The sequence below is a fragment of the Aspergillus costaricaensis genome (genome assembly GCF_003184835.1).
Source record: "Aspergillus costaricaensis CBS 115574 unplaced genomic scaffold BO79scaffold_11, whole genome shotgun sequence".
Lineage (NCBI taxonomy): Eukaryota > Fungi > Ascomycota > Eurotiomycetes > Eurotiales > Aspergillaceae > Aspergillus > Aspergillus costaricensis.
Window position 1 is genome coordinate 772102 of NW_020291811.1, and position 24838 is coordinate 796939.

General features: G+C 50.8%; 9 protein-coding genes across 9 annotated transcripts; 4 read left to right on the forward strand and 5 right to left on the reverse strand.

The window, feature by feature from the left end:
• Positions 1-86: 86 nt before the first annotated feature.
• On the forward strand, positions 87-1368 carry pup1 (proteasome core particle subunit beta 2). Its single transcript, XM_025685399.1, has 3 exons — positions 87-372; positions 456-503; positions 590-1368. The coding sequence occupies exons 1-3, from the start codon at positions 247-249 to the stop codon at positions 1232-1234; spliced, it is 819 nt and encodes a 272-aa protein (XP_025541164.1). The 5' UTR covers positions 87-246; the 3' UTR covers positions 1235-1368.
• Positions 1369-1518: 150 nt separating this feature from the next.
• BO79DRAFT_236940 (class I SAM-dependent methyltransferase) lies at positions 1519-6419 on the reverse strand (the record flags this gene model as incomplete). Its single annotated transcript, XM_025684637.1, has 7 exons — positions 6028-6419; positions 5846-5862; positions 5652-5731; positions 5419-5580; positions 4647-5331; positions 3585-3814; positions 1519-3518 (listed from the first exon to the last, which is right to left on the reverse strand). The coding sequence occupies exons 1-7, from the start codon at positions 6046-6048 to the stop codon at positions 1519-1521; spliced, it is 3195 nt and encodes a 1064-aa protein (XP_025541165.1). The 5' UTR covers positions 6049-6419.
• Positions 6420-10362: 3943 nt separating this feature from the next.
• On the forward strand, positions 10363-12014 carry BO79DRAFT_227248 (uncharacterized protein; the record flags this gene model as incomplete). Its single annotated transcript, XM_025683867.1, has 9 exons — positions 10363-10422; positions 10473-10632; positions 10711-10777; positions 10985-11012; positions 11049-11200; positions 11285-11288; positions 11459-11518; positions 11580-11675; positions 11811-12014. 9 exons carry the CDS (start codon positions 10363-10365, stop codon positions 12012-12014), a joined length of 831 nt encoding a protein of 276 aa, XP_025541166.1.
• A 107-nt stretch (positions 12015-12121) lies between these two features.
• On the reverse strand, positions 12122-12988 carry BO79DRAFT_263077 (uncharacterized protein). Its single transcript, XM_025686631.1, has 3 exons — positions 12784-12988; positions 12556-12663; positions 12122-12411 (listed from the first exon to the last, which is right to left on the reverse strand). The coding sequence occupies exons 2-3, from the start codon at positions 12571-12573 to the stop codon at positions 12253-12255; spliced, it is 177 nt and encodes a 58-aa protein (XP_025541167.1). The 5' UTR covers positions 12574-12663; positions 12784-12988; the 3' UTR covers positions 12122-12252.
• Positions 12989-14928: 1940 nt separating this feature from the next.
• BO79DRAFT_216492 (thiamine-binding protein) lies at positions 14929-15568 on the reverse strand (the record flags this gene model as incomplete). The annotated part of the gene is made up of 4 exons (XM_025683322.1): positions 14929-14992; positions 15054-15156; positions 15324-15429; positions 15515-15568. 4 exons carry the CDS (start codon positions 15566-15568, stop codon positions 14929-14931), a joined length of 327 nt encoding a protein of 108 aa, XP_025541168.1.
• Positions 15569-15816: 248 nt separating this feature from the next.
• Positions 15817-17265, reverse strand: BO79DRAFT_236942 (putative pyruvate dehydrogenase E1 component alpha subunit; the record flags this gene model as incomplete). Its single annotated transcript, XM_025684638.1, has 4 exons — positions 15817-16322; positions 16427-16881; positions 16953-17086; positions 17158-17265. The coding sequence occupies 4 exons, from the start codon at positions 17263-17265 to the stop codon at positions 15817-15819; spliced, it is 1203 nt and encodes a 400-aa protein (XP_025541169.1).
• Positions 17266-18017: 752 nt separating this feature from the next.
• Positions 18018-20092, forward strand: BO79DRAFT_171079 (uncharacterized protein). Its single transcript, XM_025679558.1, has one exon. It carries the CDS (start codon positions 18084-18086, stop codon positions 20067-20069), a length of 1986 nt encoding a protein of 661 aa, XP_025541170.1. The 5' UTR covers positions 18018-18083; the 3' UTR covers positions 20070-20092.
• A 243-nt stretch (positions 20093-20335) lies between these two features.
• On the forward strand, positions 20336-22199 carry BO79DRAFT_286731 (BSD domain-containing protein). Its single transcript, XM_025688499.1, has 2 exons — positions 20336-21378; positions 21455-22199. Exons 1-2 carry the CDS (start codon positions 20394-20396, stop codon positions 21754-21756), a joined length of 1287 nt encoding a protein of 428 aa, XP_025541171.1. The 5' UTR covers positions 20336-20393; the 3' UTR covers positions 21757-22199.
• A 132-nt stretch (positions 22200-22331) lies between these two features.
• Positions 22332-24608, reverse strand: BO79DRAFT_236945 (RanGTP-binding protein; the record flags this gene model as incomplete). Its single annotated transcript, XM_025684639.1, has 5 exons — positions 22332-24141; positions 24199-24302; positions 24378-24435; positions 24501-24532; positions 24588-24608. The coding sequence occupies 5 exons, from the start codon at positions 24606-24608 to the stop codon at positions 22332-22334; spliced, it is 2025 nt and encodes a 674-aa protein (XP_025541172.1).
• Positions 24609-24838: the final 230 nt, after the last annotated feature.

Below are 24838 nucleotides of genomic sequence, written 5' to 3' on the forward strand. Positions count from 1 at the left end.
CGTGACGTGCCTGAGGCCGCCGCGATCAGGCGCCCGGAGCTTCGTCACTCCATCAACTCGCAGCTCCTCCTCCGCCATCTCTCCCCGTCCTGCTATAGCTTCCTGCTCTTCCCCCGTCATCTGTGCCGGTATCTCATCTTTCTTCGTCAATCCTCAGCTTCTCTTCATATCAACTGAGCTTCAATTCTCCCAGCTCCTGCTGTTCCTCGCCCCTCTCCCACTACATCACCTCTCCACGCCGTCACCATGACAGGCTTCGATTTCTCCAACTACAACCGTAACGCGGCGCTCCACGCGAAGGGAGTTCCTCTCCCCAAGGCCACCAGTACCGGTACCACCATTGTGGGATGTATATACGACAATGGCGTTGTGGTATGTACCTACAGAGCAACCCAACAAGCTCCCTAGTACCCAAGTCGACGATCACGAACTCACCACATCTGGCATAACCACAGATTGCAGCAGATACCAGAGCCACCAGCGGCCCGATAGTAGCAGACAAGGTAAACACCCGTTCTCCCTCCTCCCCGAGCACTCACAACCACCCCAACTCAACAAACAACTAACACACATATCCCCACACCTCCAGAACTGCGAGAAACTACACTACATCGCGCCCAAGATCTGGTGCGCGGGAGCCGGAACGGCCGCGGACACCGAGTTCACGACGGCGTTGATCAGCTCGAACATCGAACTGCACTCACTTTCGACGGGCCGGCCCCCACGCGTAATCACCTGCATGACGATGCTGAAGCAGCACCTATTCCGATACCAAGGCCACATCGGCGCCTACCTAGTCGTGGCAGGTGTCGACCCCACCGGCATTGGTCTTTTCACCGTCCACGCCCACGGATCCACCGACAAGCTTCCCTACGTGACCATGGGATCTGGTTCCCTGGCCGCGATGTCCGTGTTCGAGTCGACATGGAAGCCGAACCTGGACCGTGAGGGTGCGATCGCCCTGTGCGCGGAGGCCATCAAGGCTGGTATCTTTAACGATCTGGGATCCGGTAGCAATGTCGATGTTTGTGTCATTGAGAAGGACAAGCCTACGCAGTTGCTGCGCAACTACATCAAGCCTAATGAGCGTGGCGAGAAGGAGCGCAATTACCGCTTCCCTAAGGGTACTACGGCTTATTTGAACCAGAAGATTATCAGCAAGGAGGATATGCGGAAGTATATCTCTGTTGAGGAGGCGTCGGGTGATCCTAACTTGATGGAGGTGGATGTTTAAAGGATGTGTTGTTATTGTTGTTGTAACGACTAGAGCAAAGAAAGGTTCTTATTTACTACTGCTTTTTTGTCGGGCTCGCTTTATCTTATCCTAAATATGGGCCCACACATGAATAATTGCCATGATGATTGTTGGAAATTGAGAACGGTTCGAAAAGTTATACTTGCGTAGAGCTGTAGTTGATACGCCAGAGGCATACAATATTTCCTCTTCAGTTGCTATAATCTACACTAGTAGTATACAGTCCCGGTGTATCAGACCAGGCTAGGTATCTAAAATACACCTCATCGCAACTCTTCGTACTCAGAACAACTCTCCCCTTCTTCCTCCCCAGAAAACCGATGTCCAATCCTCGGCGGCTCCATCAGCGCCTCGACGACATCCGCCCCCTCGACCTCCTCCACAACATCATAGATATACGCATACTGCGTAAGCGAAACACGTAACCCCTCGCGCCGAAAGCGTTCAACGCCCGCATGATACAAAGCACGCGCGATGGCCGGTTTGACAGGCGCATTATGCTTCACCAGGAAGACATACAGCCAATGCACGAGACTGTAGGACCGGCGCGGACTCAAGCGCCTCGAGCACGCGAGTGACACTGCCAGAAGGTGGATCATCTCTAAAGCGGCGTGCGGGTCCGGGCAATCGCTGGTCCTGGGCTCTGGGTAGTAGCGCACGAGGGCTTTTTCTGATGCGTTGGGGATAGGGATCCAAGATTTGGAAAGGGCGATTTTGAGAGGGGTGTGGGAGCGGAGGAGGCGGATGAGTGTCCATACGCTGCGGGAGTCGCCGGTTCGGGCGAGGTCGAGACCGTGGGAGATGAAGTCTGGGGAGGTGATGTCGATTTGGCGGGTCATTGTTTCGAATTTGGAGAAGAAGTGGGGGGTGGTTGCGTTGTAGGCGTCGAGGCTGGCGAAGATGTTGGCGAAGGAGGCGTTGGATGCGGATGTTTCCATGTTGGTTAGGGTGCGTCGGGTGGATTTGGTGAGGGCGTTGCGGGCTTTCAGGTCCACGGCTAGTATGAGGAGGCCGTTGGCTGGTAGCCCAAGGTCATGGATGCCTTTCATTAGGCTGCTTAGCAAGTCTTCGCGGGACTCAGTCTTCCTGACGGACTCGTAGAGGCCGAAGAGGCGTCTTATGGGCACATCAGTGGCTCGTACATTCTTCCTCCATAGAGGCCCGTCGGAAAGGCCTTTGCTGAGAGTGCGTAAAGCCCATATGCGTAAGATGATCTGATGTTGCAGCGGGATATTTGGCTCTGTTACATCGCGCTGCGATCGAACATCAAGCCATGCTTCCGATGAAACAAGTTGCGGGATCTCTTGAGCCTGCAACAAGCAGTCGTGCCACCGGCTAAGCAGGTCTTTCTTGTTCAACGCCAGAAATTCGGTTGTCGATATGACAGCAGCTGTTGCAAGATCCGGCTTGAAACTGCTCAGTATGTCACTCGCGTAGACTTCACCAGCGCCAGCTCGCAGCTTCTTGGGAAGTTCCAGCCAACGCGTGATGAACAACGTAGCCCACGAGCAACATGCCGACTCCAGTCTCTGAGCAGCAACGAGCATGCTCTTCGCCAAGGGCAAGTCCTTGCAGACATCCCTCTCCCATAAAGCGCCAAGCCACGCGTCAATAATCCCCTCGTCGAGATCACCGTGCCCATATATATCACACCGTCCAATTGCATCCCACATCGCCCGGTACATTGCCGTGATCGTATCCGGGGACTGTCTCATCTTCTCACCCTTCGCCGGTACTGTTTTCGCAACAGCCTCTATAACAGCGCAGAGCTCCTCAGGCGGAACAAGCCCAAGCTCCAGAGCCTGAACGAAATTGTCGAAAAGCGGGTGCCGCTTCCCCTGCCTTATTCCACGCGAAGCGATATGCTCGACCGCGGTCAAATAATTCCTCGCTCCGCGGATATTAAGCTGCGGATCATCCAGAAATGACACCAGCTCATCAACAGCCACCTCCCCCCTCCTCGAGCACGACAACAAGTGATCGAATATAAAACGACTATACCCCGGCTCTCGCAAAAGATCAACATCCAATTGCCGAACAACCCTCTTAACAGCCTCGACGGTACGACACTCCCTCAACCGTCTCCTGACATATTGATCGCGCGACACCTCATCAGACCCCTCTGGCGGCATATCCGGCCTCCCAAACTCAAACTCATCACCAACAACGTTACCACCCTCATTATACACTGGCGCAGACGGTGTCGGTATCGGAGGCGGCGGCGGTGACGGCGACGGGGTACTCAATTGATAAAAGTGCGAGCCTACAAACACAATCACCACCGTTAAAATCTTCCACCGACATCAAGCCAACAATTTAGGTCACTCACCCTTCGCCTTCCTCCCCTCCGTCGTGGTCGTCCATTTCATATGCTCCCTCCCATTGCGCCCAAACAAACACGCAATATCATCCAAAGGCCCTGTCCCCGCAATCCCAGCGAGGGCAGTATTCCTCCTCTTAGCGAGTCGTCGCCGAGCCTCCAATGGGCCCGGGACGCGGCTCTCGTAGCGTCGTTGGCCGTTAGCGAAACGTCGGAACGCGGAGGCTAGGAAGTCCTCGCTGATCCAGACGTGATCGAGGAGGTTATTCGATGATGGTGCATGCCTGTAGGCATGTCTGCCGAGAGACATGAGGTAGCGGGGCGCATGCGACGGCGGTGGAGGGAATTGAAGCAATTCGCGATGTCTGGGCCTGTCGGATGTGGTTGATTAGCAAAGGCGGGATTGGATGGATCGAGCTTGGAAGGTTTGGATGGGTGCTGAGTAAGCGGGCTGCCCCGAATTGGGGAACCGTGCTTTTGGGCTTAAGTAGTTACTAGGCTAGTAGCTAGTGGTGATTTGGGAGGTTCGTGCAGTGGTTTGGTTTACAGGTAGTAGAGATTTCCTGAATTTTCTTTTCTTTTATGTTTGTTTGTTTGGGTGAGATAGCCGGATGAGAGGAATATTGTCGTGAGGCTGATTGCTCGTGTTTCTGGTTTATGCTTGTATACTAAATGTCTAAATCACTGGCCTGTTCTATTCTTTGTAGGCCAAACCAAAATCATGCATGATCTGACAGCACATGTGGGTTAATTCATATACTATGTGCAAGAAGAGAAAGCAAAGTAGAGTGTAGGAAAAGAAAGGAGGCCCCTGCACGCCTTCTATGCATATATGATGTTTCTCTGTAGTCGATGGTATCTTATGCCAATGCTCGCCAACACACAAGGAAAACGTAAAGTATAAAGATGAGGACAGGCCCAATGATGATGAAAAATAAAATATGAAGTGAAGGCCAAAAGGGAGGTATGGACGCTAAGGAACGATAATTCGAAAGGAACGTTGTCTGTTTTGTGGTGCTTTTCTTTCGAAGCCGTAAACTTCGTGGTGAAACCTTTCAAGGGCTCCCTCGCTAAGCAGAACGTGGTTTTCTTCCTGTTACCACATAATAGTCCAAATAGGCGTGGACATCACGGTTTTGGATGGATTTTCGAACATCGACCAGGAAGACTTCGATCTCGGGCTTCGACCAACCAAGAATCGTGAGTGGCTTGTAAGACCAACCAGCTGCGGCTTCCAGCAGGTTTGTCTCGTTCCACGAACCAATCGTTCTCAGATGAGAGTCGGTAGACCAAGGGTTCACGGGTACTTTTTGAACCCGTTCCTGAACGTCCTCGAATCCCACTTCTCTCATCCAGCGTGCCAATCGATGGGCCACTCGAAACTGCCGGGGCGGGTCTGAGGCCTGGCCGGCACGATGGTGTAGATCCATAAGGTCTTGAAGGGCATATTCGCTGAATTTATCGGGGTCCTCTTCTGGCATGGTTCCGTCATCGCATTTCGGCTTCGGGTCAAATTCGTCGCACTGAACACTGCCACCAGGTTTGAGATGCTTGAAGACTTTCCGTAACAAATCTTTATATGATGGCAAGGCACCTGAAAGATGACCGGCATGGATGACGTCGAAGTGGTTGGGGCCCCATAGCCATTCGTCCTCTGTAACATCATCGACTAGGAAATGGACGTTCTCGGGGACTTCGTTCGGTTGTACAGGCGAAAGATCGGTCCCTATAATCTCGGCTGCTGGGAATTCAGACGCTGCATGTGGTGGAGACACGATGAGAAACTGTCCGGTAGGATGAGCTGGAAGGGATGGGGGGAAAGGGGATTCCTTTTTTCGCTTACCTAGTTCTATAGGCCATATACCAGAGCCGGTGCCAACATCTAGGATCTTCTTTGGGCTTTGGGGAGAAGCGAAGAGCAGCCGCCCGCGGTTGACCAATTTGAGCATGTGGTGTTGCATGTCCATACGGTCTAGCTCTTGCTCGTCGTTGGGATATAAATATGCTGGGGGGGATAAAAGAAATTCAGTCAGAGACGAGGCTGGCTCCGAGAGTGTCAAAGAGGCCTGCACATACAGCCCTCATGATATTTGTGGTATCGTCTTCCATATTCCATGGGGTAATCCGTTACACTGGCAGTCAAAGACTGCGTGTCACTATTGTCACATTTAGCACTAACACCACCAATAGAAGCGAAGATGCGAGTAACCAAGCAGTTCTTGCACCTCTAGCTCAATTTTCGGGGTATAGTTGGAAGAGTCAGTACTTACTCTTCACGACTAGATCCCTGCGACATGGTGTGTTAGTTATTACTAGAGGGGACGGATCGAAAGAAACAATGTAGACGGCGACCAAGAGCAAAAGCAACGAGTTGGAGAAAGAACCACTACCACCACAACCAACAAAAAAGATTGGTCCTTGTCAGGGTCTCAAGTAGTAGGGAAGAGCTCACAGTTGATCTACCAGTAGGCATTATGCGTACCAGGGGACTTGGGGAAACTGGAGCTTAAGAGGCCAGCGTCTGAGTGGGGGTGGGAATGGTAGTACGTAGGTAGTATCCAGGCCCAGGGCTCGGTAAGGCGACTTAGTCAGTGGATGCTCGACGAGGGTGTAAGTTAAATTGGTTTAAAAATAAAAACGATATCTCATAAGGAAATAGTATGAGAAATTCAATCCCAGCACGGACTTGATGGCCTGAAATTGATAAAAAGAAGGGTTTGTATTTACGGGGAAGTATGCAGAGATGGTAGTAGTAGTAGGTGGTGGCAGAGTATTGTAGAGACAGTCGTGGCGAAGAAGGGTTACAAATTCTCCGTTACTGTACAGGGTGGAGGGAAAGGGCATAGGATTTGAAAAATCTCGGAGATGTCATTCCAAAGTTGGAGAGCATCTGGGCCAGCCATATAGTATTTAAGATTGACAGGTGCTCCTCAGCACTACGGACTCTATAATTGTTGCTGGACAGGGGGGGGGGTCGGTTGACATTTGTGGGTAGGTAGCATTAGAAGTGGGTGGCAGAGGAGGGCCGTCGGCTGTCTTTTCCCAATCTCCTTCCCTGAACCCGACAGGTTGGATTAAGTTTGACTTTAGCAGGATGGGGGAGGGGAGGGAATATACCTAATCCTCCTCAAAGCTAAATAGAAGTAAGAAAATTAGAAAGATACCAGAAACTCTTGGCCCTGACTGGGCCAGACAATTACCATAATTAAGGGGCTTTTTTATTTGCGAGACAGCCATTGTACACCATTGGACAGGGAGAAAAAAGATATTATTTCAGAATAAGAATGATAAAAAAATGATAAAAATGGAGAGAAGAAAAGACAGAAAAACCAAAAAACTAATTAAAAATGAAATGCAAAATCAAAAATAAAGATTGGTAGGCCACAGTAGCTGGCCAGCCCAGTTAGGGTAGTACACTATCCCTATCTACTTGCAGTAAGACTTTTCGGTCCTTAGGCGGCGGTTTCTACTGTATAGTAATAAATACTCGCTATAAGGTACTGGGTACTAGGGGATCGGGGGGTACCCACGGGCGCGAAGGGGGGAAAACAATCAAAATTAATAGACTAAGAGAGGTGGAATACTCCAACTTTGCACCCAAACTACTACTCGTGTGAACCGAGTGGGTGGTTCTGTTCGGGTGGTGGGAATCCCAAGCCCATCCAATGTCTGATCCTAATCTTTTTTGACTTACTTGGGAACACTTGGACACTATACCTACCTCGTCCACACCTACCTAACTGGCTGGCCCAATGTCCGCAAAGCTGGGCTTCCCGCATGTTGCTTGCTGCATGTAGTCCATGTATGTAGGTGCTTAATTTCCCGTTTGTCTCTGCATTGTTGCCTTCCGATACGAAGTACGGTGGACGCAGGAAGACGCAAGTAGGTCATGCTAGTGGTGGCCATTCTTCCTGCCGAGCGTCACCGAGAAAAAGCCCCCCCTCAATTAACTTTTCTTGTCTCCAACACAAAGCTAATCAAATTCATTTTGACCCCCTTCGGAAAGTTCTCTCTTCTTCTACAGCTTCCGCTCGGAAACAACGGGTACTACCGCAGACGAATGGCCCTCCGATCCTTTGGGTTCCCGGCAGGGGTTCCATGATCACCTGAACCTGAAGCGACTTGAGGATCGTCTCCCATTCCTTCAGGTCGGAGTTGACCGTGGTTTCAAATTAGGTAGCCTCTTTTTTTTCTCAGTATGAGGGGAAGACATACACTAGCGTTCAATTATTGCGGCCAGGCCGGGGGAGATTGACAACGCATTCAGCAGTAGGTCATTAAGATCTGCCTAATTTTTTTCCCTCCGGCCCGTCTTATTTCTTCCTTTTTCTGCTTTTTATAATGGCCCCTCCCGCTGGGTATTGGTGCCAGGTTACTGGGTAGCTGCCGGACTAATCAGAATCCATAGCGACAGGAATAAAGGGAGAAAAAAGGAAAAGGGTAAGGAAAAAAGCACGGGCGTCCCAGGCTGCCGGGAGCAGCCAGCGACGGGGGGCGAAACACTATTACTAAATTGATAGTCCTGTGCATATCGGACTAAAAGACGCTCGCTAATCAGGGGCCCAGATGGTCGAGATGGTAAAGGTCGGTTAATAACTTAATGTTGGTCGGCATATCCAGGGTGGCGGCCCGAATGGTCCGGACATTTTCTTCGAGAAAAGCATTTGGAATCCTGACATGTCTCACAGATTGCTGTAGCTGCTGCCTTTCTTCCCCAGTGAAGAAGACGAAGATGAAGGGGAATTGCATGATTTCCGTGCAACAAGGTGCAAGAGTAAGACTTCCACGGTACCTCCGGGATGGAACAGTGATACATCATCCAAGAGGGGAAGCAGATTGGGTGATCTTCAACCGAAATTGGGATCCAATGGTTGTTGGTGCCGCACCGCCGGAAAGTCGCATCCATGGACTACGACCCCAATATCCGACTGGGCTGAATTTAGACGGGTGTTGCGGCGCATGCATTTGCATGATCCTAGTACACAGTAAGATAAGCCTGCGTAATTTATCTTTGACTCTAGGAGTTAAATAGACTAACTGGCAGACAGCCAGTTAAGGATGCATGTCTCAGCATTTTCCCGGCCTTTTTCGGCCATGGATTTCAGTTCATCCCACCAGCTCTGTGGCTCTGGGATGAGAAATAACGAAAAGGGAAAAAATAGAAAAAGGGAAAAAAGGGAAGAAAAAGAGAAGCGATAATCAATCAAGAGCAGACGGAGGTACCGCAGTATCCAGTCTGTCGGGATACTTTTGACCCACCTTTTCGTCGGCGGAATTTCCCCTCCACTTTTGTCCCACTCGACCTCGACAGCTTCTGGTTGCTCCCCTTGGTTTGATTCCAAATTCATGAGGCCCACACTCCACTTCCAGCGATGCCGGGAAGCTCCCGTCTCTGAAGGGTGAAAGTTTCTTGTTGAGTCAAATGTCCCTTCTTTGGGAATATTGGCAGGTGTGTGTACTGTACTGTATATTGTAGATGTTTGGTGTAGTTACAGCAAGCAAAATCTCCAATTAGTTAGTAGCTCCAGGCCTGACCACATAGTAGCATAATCAAGCAACTCACCCGAACAATTGTTGTCACATGGTCACTCCGCATAGGGAAACCGGTTCTTCAACCACCGACAAGTATGAACGATGATGCAAACTAAGCTTGGACTGCAGTCACCACTTTCCATCCCAACTCATTCCCGGCTTTCGTACCCAAAGGAGGGATGAATACCCCTCCTCAACATCGTACGACAGTCGCAGATGTCTCATTGTTAATTTGAAATTGGTCGCTTGCACGGGTTTGACTCTGACTGGATCGTCGCCCCGCAGAAGCATTGTTGGTCGCGAGATTCCTGCTTAGCTACTAGCCTGACGAAGGTAATAATCGAAATATATTGGGCAAATGCCAAATGGTCCTAACAATCCCGAGAACATACTAGTCTATCGGTAGCTTAGCATGGTAGTCCCTTCCAAGAGAGTGCATTGTCTGCAGTTGGACTGATTCCGCCCACTTCGGTGTCGGAAAGGATTCCCATCATTCAAGTTTACCTGCATGCCATACTTGAAGGTACTAGTCGATCAAGACTCGGCGCAGTTGAACGTTTCCATCATTCCTGCGATAACTTCAGGTACCTCAGCTCAAGCTGGAATATGTATGATGAAAGTTGAAATTTGATCCTCTCCGCCATCCGAGATTGGCATAGACTTGGTGTTGTAGGAAAGGAAGTGAAATACCAACTTCGTGCCTGGCATTCGATGAATTGTAAAGTCTCTGTTCAGCGCTCACACTCATCTGGGCAATCTTACGGATACGGAAGGACTACTTAGATGACTTGCCTCCCGGGTAATCTGGGTAGGAAATGATACGTGTATGGTATCAAGAGCTGGCCTTCCGTCGGGATCTTAGAAATGACCATAAACAATGCTCTTCTCATCAATTGCCGGCCAAATTTTAGAAGTCCAAGCCATCACGCACCTCTCCACCCAGTCGCTATTGCAAGAGAAGTGCCTGACTGGTACCTTGATGGATTTTTTGCCGGGTCATACATGAGATGATCGCCCTGTTCTTACAATACCGCTGGTGTCAGGGTAATACTTCGCTTTCCTCCCCGTCGAATAATCAGTTCACGTCAAACGAAGCCAGCATAGGAATGTCCCTCCATCGCCAATATCAGCTTTGCGGTCGTGTATACATGGAGCAGGGTTTACAGTGCCGAACTTATCGTGCGATGCCATGTTTAATTTATTTAGGTTTTTCTTGAATGATGTCGTTGAAGCCCATCATACCATCACACTCACGATGGCCTCTCGCTTTCCCTGGTCTGAGAAGCGTAATGCTGGGAAAATCTTGAGCTCAGCAGTGATGTGTCCTTTTTAATTTTCTTGCACATAGGGATCTGTTTTCTTCAGATCCCGCGCTGCATGATGCATATTCCCATTGATACGAGCAAACAGGAGACAAGTGTCCCCAGTAATCATTCGCTAGTCTGGGTTTGCATGTCCCACCCGCAGGAAAGGATAGCGAGTCATCTTGAGTCCCTGCTGCTCGGAGATTGGGTGATTTGTCCCAGTTTTTCGGAATAGCGCTATTCAATGTTATACCTCGTATATTATACATTAGGTAAAGAACCCTGTTGACCCATTACAGGGATTTCAGTGGAATGGATGATGGAGCCGAGCGAAACGGAAGACTATCGGAGAGGCCGATGGAGGCCGTCCAAAAGAGATACCTAGAGGTTTAGCCTAGCGGGGTGGAAGGGAGGCAAGAGGGGGGGCCACCATCGAAGAAAAGGAAGGACTCCAAGTGAGACTAAGCCTGCTCCGATCATTTGGGGGTCGAGCTTTTTAGCGGAGGCGCGGACTTTGCTAAATGAAAAAAGAAAAAGAAAAAAAAGCCCCATCTCCTGGAGTGGCAGGACCAGGCCGTCTCACTTCCATACACTAGAGGACGTAAGAGCCTAGCAAGTGCCACTCACTAATTCTCAGAGGAGAATAGTGACGGCTGGGCTACTGCATGCTGAGATTGTCCGTCAATCACCATGGTGGACTATCAGACTGATCACTCCAACGGCTTTTTCGATCCCTGTCACTGGAGTGGCTCCCTTCTCTTACCAAGCCAAGTCAGATCTGCTACCTAAGTAAGTAATTGCTATCACCGTGATTGCTCTGGCTCAAGACCCGGCGTTGTCCGGCTCTTCTTGAGTACTACTGCCAGCTAGTAGCTCTGTCTCCGTGGTCGCTGGCCTTGTTTAGCCCTTGCAGCCGACCCTCCTTCCATCCTTCAAATGACCTTGACAACCGAGCCGGTGCCGAAAATAAATTCAAGATAGCAGCTAGTCTGGAACGACCTTCCCCAATTCCTCCCAACTAGTAGCTAGCATGCGTCCTACTACTAGATTCCACTGGGTGAGATCTCGGCTTACTTGTGGTCTTTCACATTATTGACCGGTGCAAATGTCTGAAGGTCTACGGCACCTCTAACTTTCAGACTATGGAATTACTGCTGTAACAGTTTAGTGGACTATCACGTATCCATCCTACATTACTGCTACTGTCTTTGTAGCGGTGTATGGACGGCGGTGGGGACCCCAAAATGGTGGTGATGATACTTCAGTCAAGGAATTTTTCAAATGGCATGACGACGACAAATCCAAAATGTTATTGTGGGTTGTTACCCAGAACAAAGCTTAGCAACAGCAACGGTCTATGTAGGTACAACAGGTACAACAGGATCACAGAGTGCGACAGTGTCAGGATCGCGGTGTGCTTTGCAATGAGCTCCCAAGTGACGCGAGACAAAAGGGATCCCAAACGGGGCTGCGGCGCGCATGCCCCGTAGCTCGGGTGGGCATGGTTTACGCATTCTTGGCTCTGATAGGGGAAGACTCGTCTGCGCCAGGTAAGAACGAGGAAGAGAACGACATGCCAAGTCCTGCGAGCTTCCTAGACTAGATCCCCATAATTACTGGTTTCTGATGTCCTCGACACCCTCAAGGACGCTCTCACCCGCCACAAGGCGTCGACAGGGCGGACTTCCGCATGCGGATACTTTCCCTTCATGTATACCCAATTATACTCCCCCGTTCCCACCAGATCCTCCGTTTCACCCAGCTACAGTCGGGTCATTGTTCATTCAACGCCTCCGTAACTGTCTCGCTCTTTAACCAAAAGGGTATTCTGCTGCTTTCTTCTAGGCTATACCATGTTTCCGAGGAGGCGACATTCCCGCGCTAAGCTGGGAATTACTTGCATGCCTGGCAATAAGTGGTTGTAACCATGTCACGGCGCTCCCAGCGTACTGGATCTGGGACTCACCAAGGCGACCATGCAGAAGATAACGCCTTGGTCTCTTGTTTTAGTCTCCGGATCTCAAAGCAGGCCGGACATTTTCTGCCCCGTACCCAGTCAAAAAATGAGCCTGGGATGGAGCATCCCTACCCTCTCTATTGATGAGCATCACAGATACCGTTTCGTGCTGGGTGCATTAATGAACTAACCAACCAGGTTCCATGGAAAGGCCCTCCTTTCCTATCACTGCAGCGTTAAAGAGATTCCTGCCGTCCTCGAATCAGGTCTCTGCACGCATTAGCGGAGATCTTCACTACGTTTTACAGTCCCGAATACTCCGTAGTACTGCGGTCCAAGACCGGCAAGGCATGTCCTAGGTACAAGCTGCATGACGATGCTAACACACCGCTGTGGAGATTTGGTTTTAGTTGACTGCATGTGCCTTTGCCTAAAGCAAAAAGCAATGATGTTACATTGCAGATAGCTTGCATGATGGATCCTGGCAAGTATAGGCTGGGATAGTAAGAGCCAACTTAGTGGAATTCCTTCATCTCGAGTCCTTGTGGACGGTAAGAGGGGATGGGATGGTGTGCTGGCCTGGCGGACGATCTGTTTCGGGCCAGCTCAGCTCGTGCCATGCTCCCTGAATAGTAGTATCTACTAGCACTATGGGCCGTCAATACCAAACGATGAACGAATCATCAGCTTGCTTTTTAGCGTCCAGGATTCAGATTGCTTTTCTTGGGACATGATCGGGTGCATTAGCCAGCTGTCTCGCGCATGACAGACAGGACCCAAGGCCGTGGTCGTGTCATCGTTGCAGAGGCCAAAGGTTAAGACTTTGGGGGGGAGGGGGGAAGGAGAGACCTTTTTGGACCGGAGAGTTTGGTTTCGGGCGTCCGGGATTACTATCCCCAGCAGCCATTCATGCCCGGACATCTTTAAGAAATTGAACGCTTACGCTGCAGATCTTGCCTCCCCCAGGCATATGAAGACCAGTGTAAGAGAAGTCTCTATCTGGATGGTAAAATCCTTCCTTCTTGACAGCGTTCTGTCATCATGGTAAATTCTTCCTGCTGCGTACTTTTGTTTTGGTCTCCTACGTACAGTCGAAAAGGGCCAGCTCAAAACTCTCACCATGCTTCATTTCTATAATACAATACTATTTTTTTCAGCCTTGGATCTCCGAGTCCTTGGGCTCAATACCACCAACCTTCCTCTATTCTGCATATATACAAAGTACACCTCCTCATGGGGATAGTAGCATCAGGGCAATGGGTGGCTCCATTATTCTGGGTGGACTGGTTGGAGGACGAGAGACGGCACTAAGTAAGCAACAGATTGAACTCCAGCGTCGCCCAGGCGTCGAATCGCAGCGAGTCCCGAACAGGCAAGAGGCATGACTGGCCAGCAAGTCATGTATTTGTCCCCATTTTCCCAATCCCCAATTCCCAATCCCCAATTCCCAATTTCCACCTCTTTTCCAGCCATGGAAGGATCCGCCAGATGAACTTCTCCACCCCCAAACTCATCCTTCATTTGATGCGCTCGTCCAGGCTAAGCCCCGTCCTGGCAACCGTGCCTTATCCCTGGCTTTCTTCGTCCATGGCCCTGGGACGGCTATCTATTCATCTCTCTCTGCCAACGAGATCTGTCTGTCCCTTCCCCAAGATCTATCGTGGCTGGGCCCTCTTTCATCCTCTCTGTTCTCAACGCCTCCCAGAGAGTTGTGGCTGACCAACAACACCCATCTTGTGAAGTCGATATGCGTGGCTGCATGCCTCCCACTTTGCCAGGCAACAAATTCCCCTCCTCCCGTATCCACCGGGATGCAGGAGCTCCCAGCTAGTTGCATTTGGTTTTCCTGCCGATTACCGCAGGAATCTTGCTCTGATGTTCGGGGAACCTCGGGTTAGATGATACTAACGCAAGAAAAAGGCTCACTTCGACCATGTGAATGAATCCAGACTCAATTTACCCCGCCATCATCGCGATGATAGGACACCTGCCTGTGGCCGGTACGCTCTAAAATAGATCTAGCGAATGCCGCTAATACGCGGTCTGCATCTTAATACGCACGCCCGAACTTGATCGTTCTCACCGGAGCACGACGATGAGATGCACCTCTCACTGTAGTGCAGTGGGCCAAAACGGTGATGGGCAAGGACACACAGCAGGAGACGCTGTCACAGGTTAATTAGCCTCCCCCCTCTTGCGTCTCGTTCACTTTCCTCCTCCGTCGATCCCACAGGAGCGGCATCCTGGTCTATGATCAGTTGGGCTCTCGGACCATAACAGGGATCCTAGGATACATACAAGGTTTCTGGGACAGAGTCGTCCAGTTCATTACATACCTTTAAGTATCTCCTCGCTAGAACAAATTGGGGGAGCGGGGGTGGCTACATATCAACAATTGAGTATGGTGCTAGTCAGGTGTGGATTTGAGGAGTTTCTGTAAACAACGTTCATCATTCACTTGGCATCCTAGATTACTGACTTGTACCGAAACTTAGGCTTACAAAACACAACAAGACACACATCTTCCTATAAGCGCCCAAACGGTTGGCTCACGGCCATCTCAAGTCGCGAGAGCCCTCTGCACAGAGGCTATATTGGCCTCCATAGGCTGCACCTTGTCGGTCCTATACACTAGTGTGAGATAACAGTCAGGGAAGTGGGTAAAACTCCAAGGACCAAACCCACCTAGTCGTGATGCGAATATCCGTCTGAATCCTAGCGATCCCTTCTTGGTGGATCAGCGTATGGGCGTACCCGATGATTTGGGATACCTGATCCCAGGATCCCTCTTTAAGCCAAATATATTAGCTTTGCAGTAGCAAACGTGGGATGGCATATGATCCCCGAATCAGAACGCTACATGGAAGGCCGTACATCGCGCTCCATGCAGAGTTTGGGCCCATATACGAGAATTTCGATCCAACATCAAGGGGATTTGAATGAGCGGAAACATACCAACAATAGTTCCAGTGGCGTGCATCTGAAACTTGAGACCAGAGTTCTGCATCAGACGCTGGATATCCGCGACCTGCTTCGAGAAAGATGCGCTTTGAGAGCCGATCTAAGCCACGGGTGTTAGAGCTTGGTATCGACCGATCCATGTTCTGCCTTCGTTAAGCTAACTAGAACACAAGGTGACAACATACTGGAATAAGAGAGAAGTCTGCAGTGCAGTTCTCTGGAGTCTTCAAGGTAGCCATTTGGACGATGCTTGTTACGATACCTGGCTGTAGCAATTACGCGTCGTTGTCTGGTTAGGGTCTACTAGCTACAAACTCCCTAAGTGCCGCATGCCCTTTATTTACTATGTGAGACGTTGCTAATCATGATGACGTTCAATTAGACTAGAACTATACCGAACTATGTTATGCGAGGCACATGCCTATGAGCTCACTACTATGAAAGCGCAACACTCCCTCGAGATTAGAGTTTCGGTGGCTTCACCTTATCAGCCCAGGTAGTATGTCTCATCAACGGTTCTCCCGCGCCGCTGGGCTGGCTCGCTCCCACGAACATAAACATCCTCGAACAATACATCCGAAGTTAAGGGTGGTTCTGCCATCTTCTCCGCTTCTTGAGCTTCACGGTCAACTTTGCGTCGGATCTCCTTATCCATCGTCTTCGCCTCATCGTCGCTGAACACGCCCCATTCAATCAACTTTTCTCGATAAGTCGTGATGGGATCATGCGCCCGCTCGGCCTGCACCTCGTCTTTGGTCCGGTACGCTGTCCCCGGATCAGATACCGAGTGTCCCGCATACCGGTATGTTTGGAATTCATACAGCAAAGGTCCGTTCCCGCCCAACACGTAGTCTTTGCCGTACTTCATTGCTGCTATCACCGCCAGAACGTCCATTCCGTTGATGCGGAGACCTGGAATGTAGTATCCCCGTTTGTAGTATTCGGTCATGGCGGAAGCGCGCTCCACGGATGTGCCCATTCCGTATTTATTGTCTGCAACAACACACAAGATTAGAAAATGAGGTCCGGGGTGATCCAACACAACACAAGAACAACCATGAAAATCAATAAAGATAAAGAATATCATGCGAACTCACTCTCACAACCAAAAATAACCGGCAACTCCCACAACTTAGCCATGTTATACGCCTCATGTACCTGACCCTGATTCGCAGCCCCATCCCCATAAAGATTCACCGTCACCTTCTTAGTATCATCATACTGCTGCGCGAACGCAATCCCCGTCCCAAGGGGCACATTCGACCCCACAATGCCATTCCCACCAAAGAAATTCTTAGTGAACATATGCACCGAACCACCCTTCCCATGACAAATACCGTCTCGACGACCAAGTAGCTCTCCAATGATAGATTTGACACTCCCACCCCGCATCAACGTGAATCCGTGGGCGCGGTACGCAGTAATAACCTTATCTTCGGGGCTGATGCCGTGTTCCACCCCCACCGCGACGGCCTCTTGGCCTGTGGAGAGGTGGCAAAAGCCACGGACCTTCTGTTCCTTGTATAACTTGTCGGCTGCAAGTTCCAGGCGTCTGGGAAAGTTAATTTGGGGGTCCAGAACGATTGTTATTGGAAGGGAGGGGAGGGGGAATGAGAGAGAGACCTTATTAGCGACATGTCATGGTAGAGTTGTTTAAGTTGGCCTTTGGTGGTTTCTAGGCTGTAGGGAGGTGGATCAAGGTTGTATGTTTCGAAGCTGTCGTCTGCTATGGGGACACTGAAGGGTTTGGTATCCTCCTATAGGGGAGGGGTTAGTTCTGTTGTATCCTGGCATAGGGGTGAACTGGGCATGGGGCTGAGCAACGCACTGTAGGGAGATCTGAGATGTTCGAGACATGGGCCATGCACCGCCGGTATGGCAGGCCTGGACGTGTCCAGCGGAGAGGTCCCTTGGGTTTCAAGGATCTCGTGAGCATGGTTCCTGTGATCTGGCGCTCGTGGTGGCGGAGTGTGTGAGGCGTGCGCTCTTCGGCGGGCTTTCTGGGAGGAGGGAATGGGGTTGAATTCAACTGGAGATTCTTGATGAGTAGAGGTTAGTAGAGGTTATCCTGCCACCGCTGATAGTGCTTGTAAGAATGGAAGAGTTCATCATTCTAGATAGGTGGATGGGTTGGTGCACCCCCGAGTCCTTGTAGTGACGCAATACTGAACTCAATCGGTAGCATGGGTAAGTTGAACAAGCATGGATGGCTGGTCTGCCAATGAGAGTCGGCCATTATGTGTCAAATGGCCAAGCTGCATTCACGGTTCCTTTTCCTGCTCTTCCGCTGGTTCGTTCCCCTATTGTTCTGGCTCTCTGTTTAGCTGAGATTTGGTTGCTATGCAGTCTCTGCTAGTAGCGCAGCAAAATCATGGGCTTTAGGGCTGGTACAGGCCGGGTAGGCCATGGTAGCTGGTTGGTATCTTTTCGATATTAATAGAGGGCTTCTCGGGTCCTGTTGAACGACAACAGAAGGAAATTTCAAATCCGTCAGAAACCGCGTGCGAAGTATAAACCAGAAAGTAATATGGCGGAGTATGAGCAACAGCCATGTTGTTGCCTTGTTGCCTGAACGCACGGACCAGGCGATGGCGGGCTTGACGCGTGACGCGAATTGGCTGACTGAGGAATCAATCCATTAACGCGGTCCGCATTGATCTAATCGGCCACGAGCTTGCGTCCGAGGCCATCGACTCGTGCAACACCTATGGCTCTCCGCAGACTCACCTACGACACTGACCATTCTGAGTTGCGATGAGACAAGGTGAGAGTACGGGTATAACCGGCACCACGACTAGTCAGGGACAATTTCAGACACCAGACAAGCCTCCTAGAGTACGTCCGGCGACAGAGACCAACGCGGCCAAGGCAGCATTAGCCAGGACAGAGCTCCCTGCGTCCTCTGCATCGACGTCGAGATCCTGGAAGAGAAGCTCTTTCCCCGGTCTGCCGGATCAGCCGACACTTACGCAGATTGACTTCGTCACGCCAAAGTCCCAGTACACGGGGTCTGATGGCGATGACGATGATCTCGACTACATCGACAGCAAATCACGCGGCAGGCGACGGGCAGATCCTGAGGTGATTCAAATTGATGATGATTCCGATAATGACGCCGATTATCAACCGCCATCGCACTTGAAGCCGAAGCCGGCTGACATTCGTGGAGTCAAGTTCGAACGAGGTGCAAAGAATGCCGTCCCCAAGCCGAAAAAGAGGAGCTCCCAAGGTGGCGGCGACTTCAAGCAGAAGCGCAGAAAAAGCGGCGAGGGCAGTAATATCAGCAAGAAAGACAAGGAAAAGGCGAAAGGACATAAGACCCTCACTCAAATGGACTACGTGCGACGTTATCTGAAGATCGAACCGGACGATGATGTGAAATTGGACTATACTTACATTACTCCTAAAAAGAGCGATGGTCAGGCTAGCCAGCAAATGCACTCTCGGGATTCTGAGAGTTACCAACAACAGGATGATCGTCAATTCAAAGCGAATGGGCGCGAGGCACAGAAAATCAAGGATGAAGAAGGTGCGACGCTGACAACGGAAGCTACGAATGATCGGGAAGCGACCGAAGCTCCAGTGACACCAAAGAAACGCTTCAAACAGGAGATACCCTCGTCCCAGTCTCCCGAGAGTCCTGGTATTGCAATAATTACATCTTCTCAGTTCCACGGCGCCACTCATTCTCCCCCAAAGCATGTAGCTGCCGGCATTCCCGATCGGCATATCAAGGAAGAATCACCTGCGATGCATCGTATCAAAGAAGAACCTCACCAAGATTCAGAGCCAATGTTGCTATTTCCTAACGATATATTGCCGGAATCCGAGAATCTAGACTCGCCGATTTCCCGTCGAGAAGGTACACCTCATCAAACATCGGCCGATCAAGCAGAGACGCCCACGAAACCAGCTCGTCTACATAGCAGTCCTGGGCTTCTAGTCTCCAAAGAAGGAGCGATGCCTTCACAGAGGACGGTAATATACGAGACAGATGCGGAGAGCGACTACGGCGACCTTGAAGACGATTTACCCGACGCTCCTGCTTCTCCCAAAAGCCCAGAGCCCGTCGAAGGAGACCCTGATGCAACTGATGACCTTGACTTTGATCCCTCGAAAGACGATTCGCAAGACCAAGATCTTCCGCCCATGGATTCATCCGGACTGGACGTTGAAACAGAACTCCCGCTTCCGGAACCAAACCCCACCTCCGAAGCATCGATATATTACCAAAGGCTGCAGCCAGCTACCCAATTTCCCCTTGGTACAATCCCGACGTTAAGCTCCCAGAAATTGGCTGAGCTGTTTCCAGAAGATTCAAATGACCAGCAAACCCTCCGGACCATGTCACCCCTGCCGTCATCTCCTAGAATGGACAGTCGTGCAATGTCCAAACCTGGCATACCAGCAGTTAGCCAGACCCAGGCACAAAATGCCGCCAAGGCTCCAATGGAGATGGTCCCGGAATCCTCACCTATCGCGCGGCAAGGAAACGGCATCCGAGCAAAGGAGTTCATTCCCCCTGAGCCCCTTGCGCGAAGGGACGTGGTACAAGTGGAGTCTTCACAGCCAGCAGACCGACTCCACAAGAAGAATCAGGAGGAAAGTTCCGGTCCTCGTGGAATTCTGACTGGCAGCCAGATCCTCACATCAAGTGTGATGGAAAGCGTGCCACTTCCGGCCTTCTTAATGGATAGCCAAGATAGCGTTGGAGAACCCTACAGCTTACCAGACTCGTAGACTCTACATGATGGGACAGCCCGATATATCACGACACTAATGAGACACGGCATCGAAATACCCCATGAGACTAGATCATATATAGCAAACAATCATAGTATATTATATCCCTCGCTCACAAGTGTTTCAAGTCCCTAGTTGTAGTAGTTCTTCACCACGTGGGAGGTGTCAGTGAGTAGGCGGTCGGGCCGTCGTAGCCCCGGGAACGAAACCGCCCAGTTGACTGACCAGAACCACCCTCCGCATCCCTCATTCCAATCCACGATATGCCCTCCAACTTCATCTGAGTATCCCTCTCTGATTCTGTCCAACTCTCCCGCAGTCATGGATGTAGCCTACGACCACATCCAGGAGGAGATCTTCTCCTCCAACGACCCCGCCAAGAAAGAAAACAACAGCAAGAACAATAACAACCCCTCCGATGCACCCGCCACCAACTCAGACCGCCCCAACGTCGACCTTAACGCCGAACTGCAGGAAACCTTCCGCGCTTTCTCCGCAAGCCCCTGGGGTGCACGCATCGGTGGACTCTGGGACAATGTCCGCAAACAAGGCGAAAGCTACTACGAAGGCGCTCGCCAGGAATACGCCGCCGCCAGCGAGGAAGCCGCCAAGGGGTTCTCGGATCTGAAGAGTAGTATCGTCGGGCGCACGCGGGGGTTGTCCCTGAGCACGGCTTTCAACAATAACATCATCGGCGCTGGCACCAGTACTACAACTGAGCAGGAGACGGATACATCGTCATCTACGCCTAAGAATGAGACCGGAGATAAGGAGAAGGCTGGACCTTCTGCCAGCTCGGATAACAATAATGAGGGGTTCCTCTCGCGGTTCAAGGCCGAGGCCGCCCGCCGACTCAAAGAGATCGAGAAGGCTGAGGAAGCAGCCGACGAAGCTATCCTGCGCTTTGGGATGAACATCGGACAGAAGTTGAAGGATGCGGTCAGCATTGTGCCGCCGTCTACGGACTCGTCGTCGGACAAGCTTCTATTTGAGAGTAAGGATGCAGATGGGAAGCGGGTTATTCATGCTACGCGGTTCGAGGCGCAGCTTCATGTCATTCATTCGAACTTGGAGAGTTTCTCGAAAGATCCTGTGAGTGAGGAGTGGCCTACTTTCAAGCAGTCTTTCAACGTGGACAATAAGACGGATGCTATTGCCGCCGACTTGGAGAAGTATCCGGAGCTGCGCTCCGCTATGGAGAAGCTTGTCCCGGAGAAGGTGGAATACGCGGTCTTCTGGTGTCGTTACTACTTCTTGCGTTTGGTTATTGAGACCGAGGAGCAGAAGCGGAAGGAGCTTCTCAAGGGTATGCTTTTCTCTTTTTCCTCATCTCCCCTCTACCGTATATATACCATGGCTCTTATCTCTAACTTGCCTTATAGATGTCAACGTCGACGAGGAAGAAGTCAAGTGGGACGATGATTCCGATGACGACACCGACTCTCCCTCTACGCCTCAAGTCCAGCAATCTACCGCAACCGCCAAGGCTACCACTGCCACCCCTACTGCCACTGCTACCGAGAAGGATACCCTAAAGCCCACGGAACCCCGCCGGTCCAACGACCAACAGTCCCAGCCCGACAGCGAATCCAGCTACGACCTTGTCAGCGGTGCGACCAGCCGCACTCCTGCCAGCCCCAAGGAGAAGGCCAAGGATGAGGAAAGCGATGACGACTGGGAGTAAATGATGGGATGATTGCTTGGAGTTAATAAGCACAAATTTTGACTGCGTCGTATAGTTGCTAGAGATTCTCTAAATTATTGACTGACCACTGGCTGGTCCGAAAGAGAGAAAGGATTCCCTGTTTCCCTTACATATGAGTTGATCGCGGTGCGAGGAGTTGCGGTGTCGTTTGTTTGATATCTTCAGGCGTTAGGATTGCCACTCTGTTCCTTTCTTCTTTTCTAGTATCGTCGTTCGTTCCGCCTTTTCCATCCCCCCTACGCGATACGTTCTTGGTATTAGCAGTTGCGTGTTACCTTGGCTTTCTTGTTATTTTCTTCCCTGACAGTGCCAAATACGCCGACCTCCCCCTTTTTCTCTATTGGTATATGGTGCAAGCGTTCCTGAAAGATATTCCTGTTTTGGGACTAGATTTCAGAACGTGTAATCTATTGATATGCAAGTCTATTCACAAAGAGTATTCATAATGTTCCCATGTATAAACCCTTTTTATCGCATCGGTATCGTAGTCGTAACTTTCGTCATTTGCTTGATCTTGATATTGATATTCATATCGATAATGTGATTAAACGCACCTATCCTTCCGACGGGCCATCAGCATCAGCATTAACCCCTTCCACGACAGGACCCGGCGTGGACTTCCTAGAAAGAGGAGATCCTCCCCTCGACCTCTCACTCGCAAGAACAGCCGACGACGGTCCTCCGCGCCGAGCTCCACGGGACTTCGGATCCGATGACTGTACGGAAGCGGAGCGTCCGCACCGTAGCGGTGTCTCGGGAGTGTTCTCTCGGGACCGTAGATGGAATCCTCTGGTTCTACTATCACCAGGCGAGTAGGGCATTTCGCTTGTCTCGCGCGAGAATCGGAGAGGAGTACCCTCTGAAGTCCATGCGTATTGATAGTCCTCGCCTCTTCGTTTGACGGGGCTCTCGTCATACGGATCCCAGCCGACTCTGCGTCTTGCGTCAGCGCGGAGCCGTTGGCGGTGTTGCTCGTCGCCTCCGGCGCCGGTGGTTGAGGATTCCTCGAGGAAGAAGTTGAGAAGCTCGTCGCTGATGGATAGGTGGGATTGTTGCTGGAATTGTTGGAGGGAGGTGAGGCGGAGGAGGGTCTCCAGGAGGGATAGAGATGTGCGGATGTTGTTAAAATGGGGGTTTGAGACGGTGGCTGTGGATATGCGCTGCGTTGAAGAAGGGGTGCTGCGGCGAGATGGCGTGGCTGTGTTGTCGTGGAGAGAAAGCTTCGCCATCCTTTCGGGGTCGATGGATCCTGCTCTGGATGGTGAGGTGCGGTCCTCTTCTGCTTCGGATTCGGAGTCGGATGATTCTTCTTCGTTGTAAACTTCGAATGCAATCCATTCGGGGTCGAGGTCTTTGGGGAGTCGCCATTCCTCGGGGATGGAGCTTTTATGGAAACTAGGTAGTCCGGGGTTGGCGTTTGCCTCGTTGAGTTGGGCGTCTAGCTGCGCTTGAATCTCGTCGATTTCCTCCTCGTCGTCCTCTTGGGGATCCTCGGGGGCGTAGCCGGACAATGTTTCGTCCCGTTCGACCATGCGGCGGGGTGGGATGGCATTGATGTCTCTCTTCAGGAGGAGAACGGGGTTGTTGGTCTCTCCCTCGGTGTTTATGTTTAAGATCTTGCCGGTGTCTGCATAGAAGATCTTGGAAATCTCGTGGATTGGAAGAATTTCGCGTAGTCCTGCGGTGCTGACACCTTCGTAGCTGTGAGGTTGCGGTTCACTTTCGTCAAATGAATGGACTCTGCCATCATCCAAATCTTCGATAATCAACACCTGGTAGGCAAATTCGTCCATCCTTGCCTCGGCAGGAAGTTTGAAATGTGGTGTCTCGGACTGGGGCACTGCAGCTAGGTCCATAGGCACCCTGCGGAGCTTCAAACGCGCCTTGTGCATAACTTCCTTCCAGGTTGCTTCGCGGATACCTTCTTCATCATGCGGCCGAAGGTGACTGGAAAAGAGCATGTACATAGACAGAGTGAATGTAGGGCCAATTTGGACCGCTTGAGACGGGTACATAGAGTATTGCGTATCGCCAGCAGTCAGGAAGGTGCTTGCCTGCAGCAGTCGGGATGGAGACACACTCGATGGCAGGTTTGTTGATAGCTTAGCACCCGACGTCGTGATAGCCAAATTCATCAGCGGTACTGCATCCTCGATACGAACAAGAAGTCTTTTGATATCTTTGATGATAAGCTTGATTTCTGCCTTGTGCTGGGAACGGTCTCTTTTGGGATTTGCTCCTCTGAGGTACAGTTCTTCCGATGCAGCAGTCTTTGCTAGCCGCTGTCCGAGGGACTGGATATCCCAGCGAAGAGATTTTGTGAGAAACACAGCTGACTCTAGTGACGTGTTGCCTCTTGCAGCACTAGAAGCTGTTAGATTTCAGACATTGTGGGGTCACTCTATAACCGACTTCACTTACATGAGTTCAATCATATCAATGGCAGGTGAAATAACCTGTATCTTGCTTTCCAGACGGTGCTGGAGCGTGAGTAGCTCTTCCCTCTCTTCACCATCGTCAACGTTCTGAAGGATTGAAGCGCATATGGTCAGCTATGATCTTCTGCGAAATTCCGTAGAAGCAGGCCAATCTTGACTTACTTTGAGTAAGCGAGACGATTGACTGATGGCATATTTGGCAGTGATAGCTATGCCTGAGCTAATAACAGAATTAGCAAATGCTGTAACAGATAAAGCAGGTAATATAGAGGAGCTGATCCTTACCGAATGGCATAGTTCATCGCCTGCTGCGTGAGCTAATGCACGATTAGACTCAGGACATTAAGAATGGGGCTATAAGCACGAACACACCCTCGTAAGAAAAGCATCCATTTTGCTCGAAGTCAGGCTTCCCCCACTATCTTTTCAGGATGAATTTGCCGGAGGGGAGTGTACCCAGCAGAATAGGGAATGTTGTCTGCTGGTGGGATCTAGTAATAGTAGTGATCTGTAGCGCCCCTGAGGCGGTTTGCAGAGCTTATCGATAACGGGCCACCCACTGTGGCTGCCACCAGCAACGGGGTTCCCAACATATAGATAAAAAAGGGCGTAATTAAGCAGAC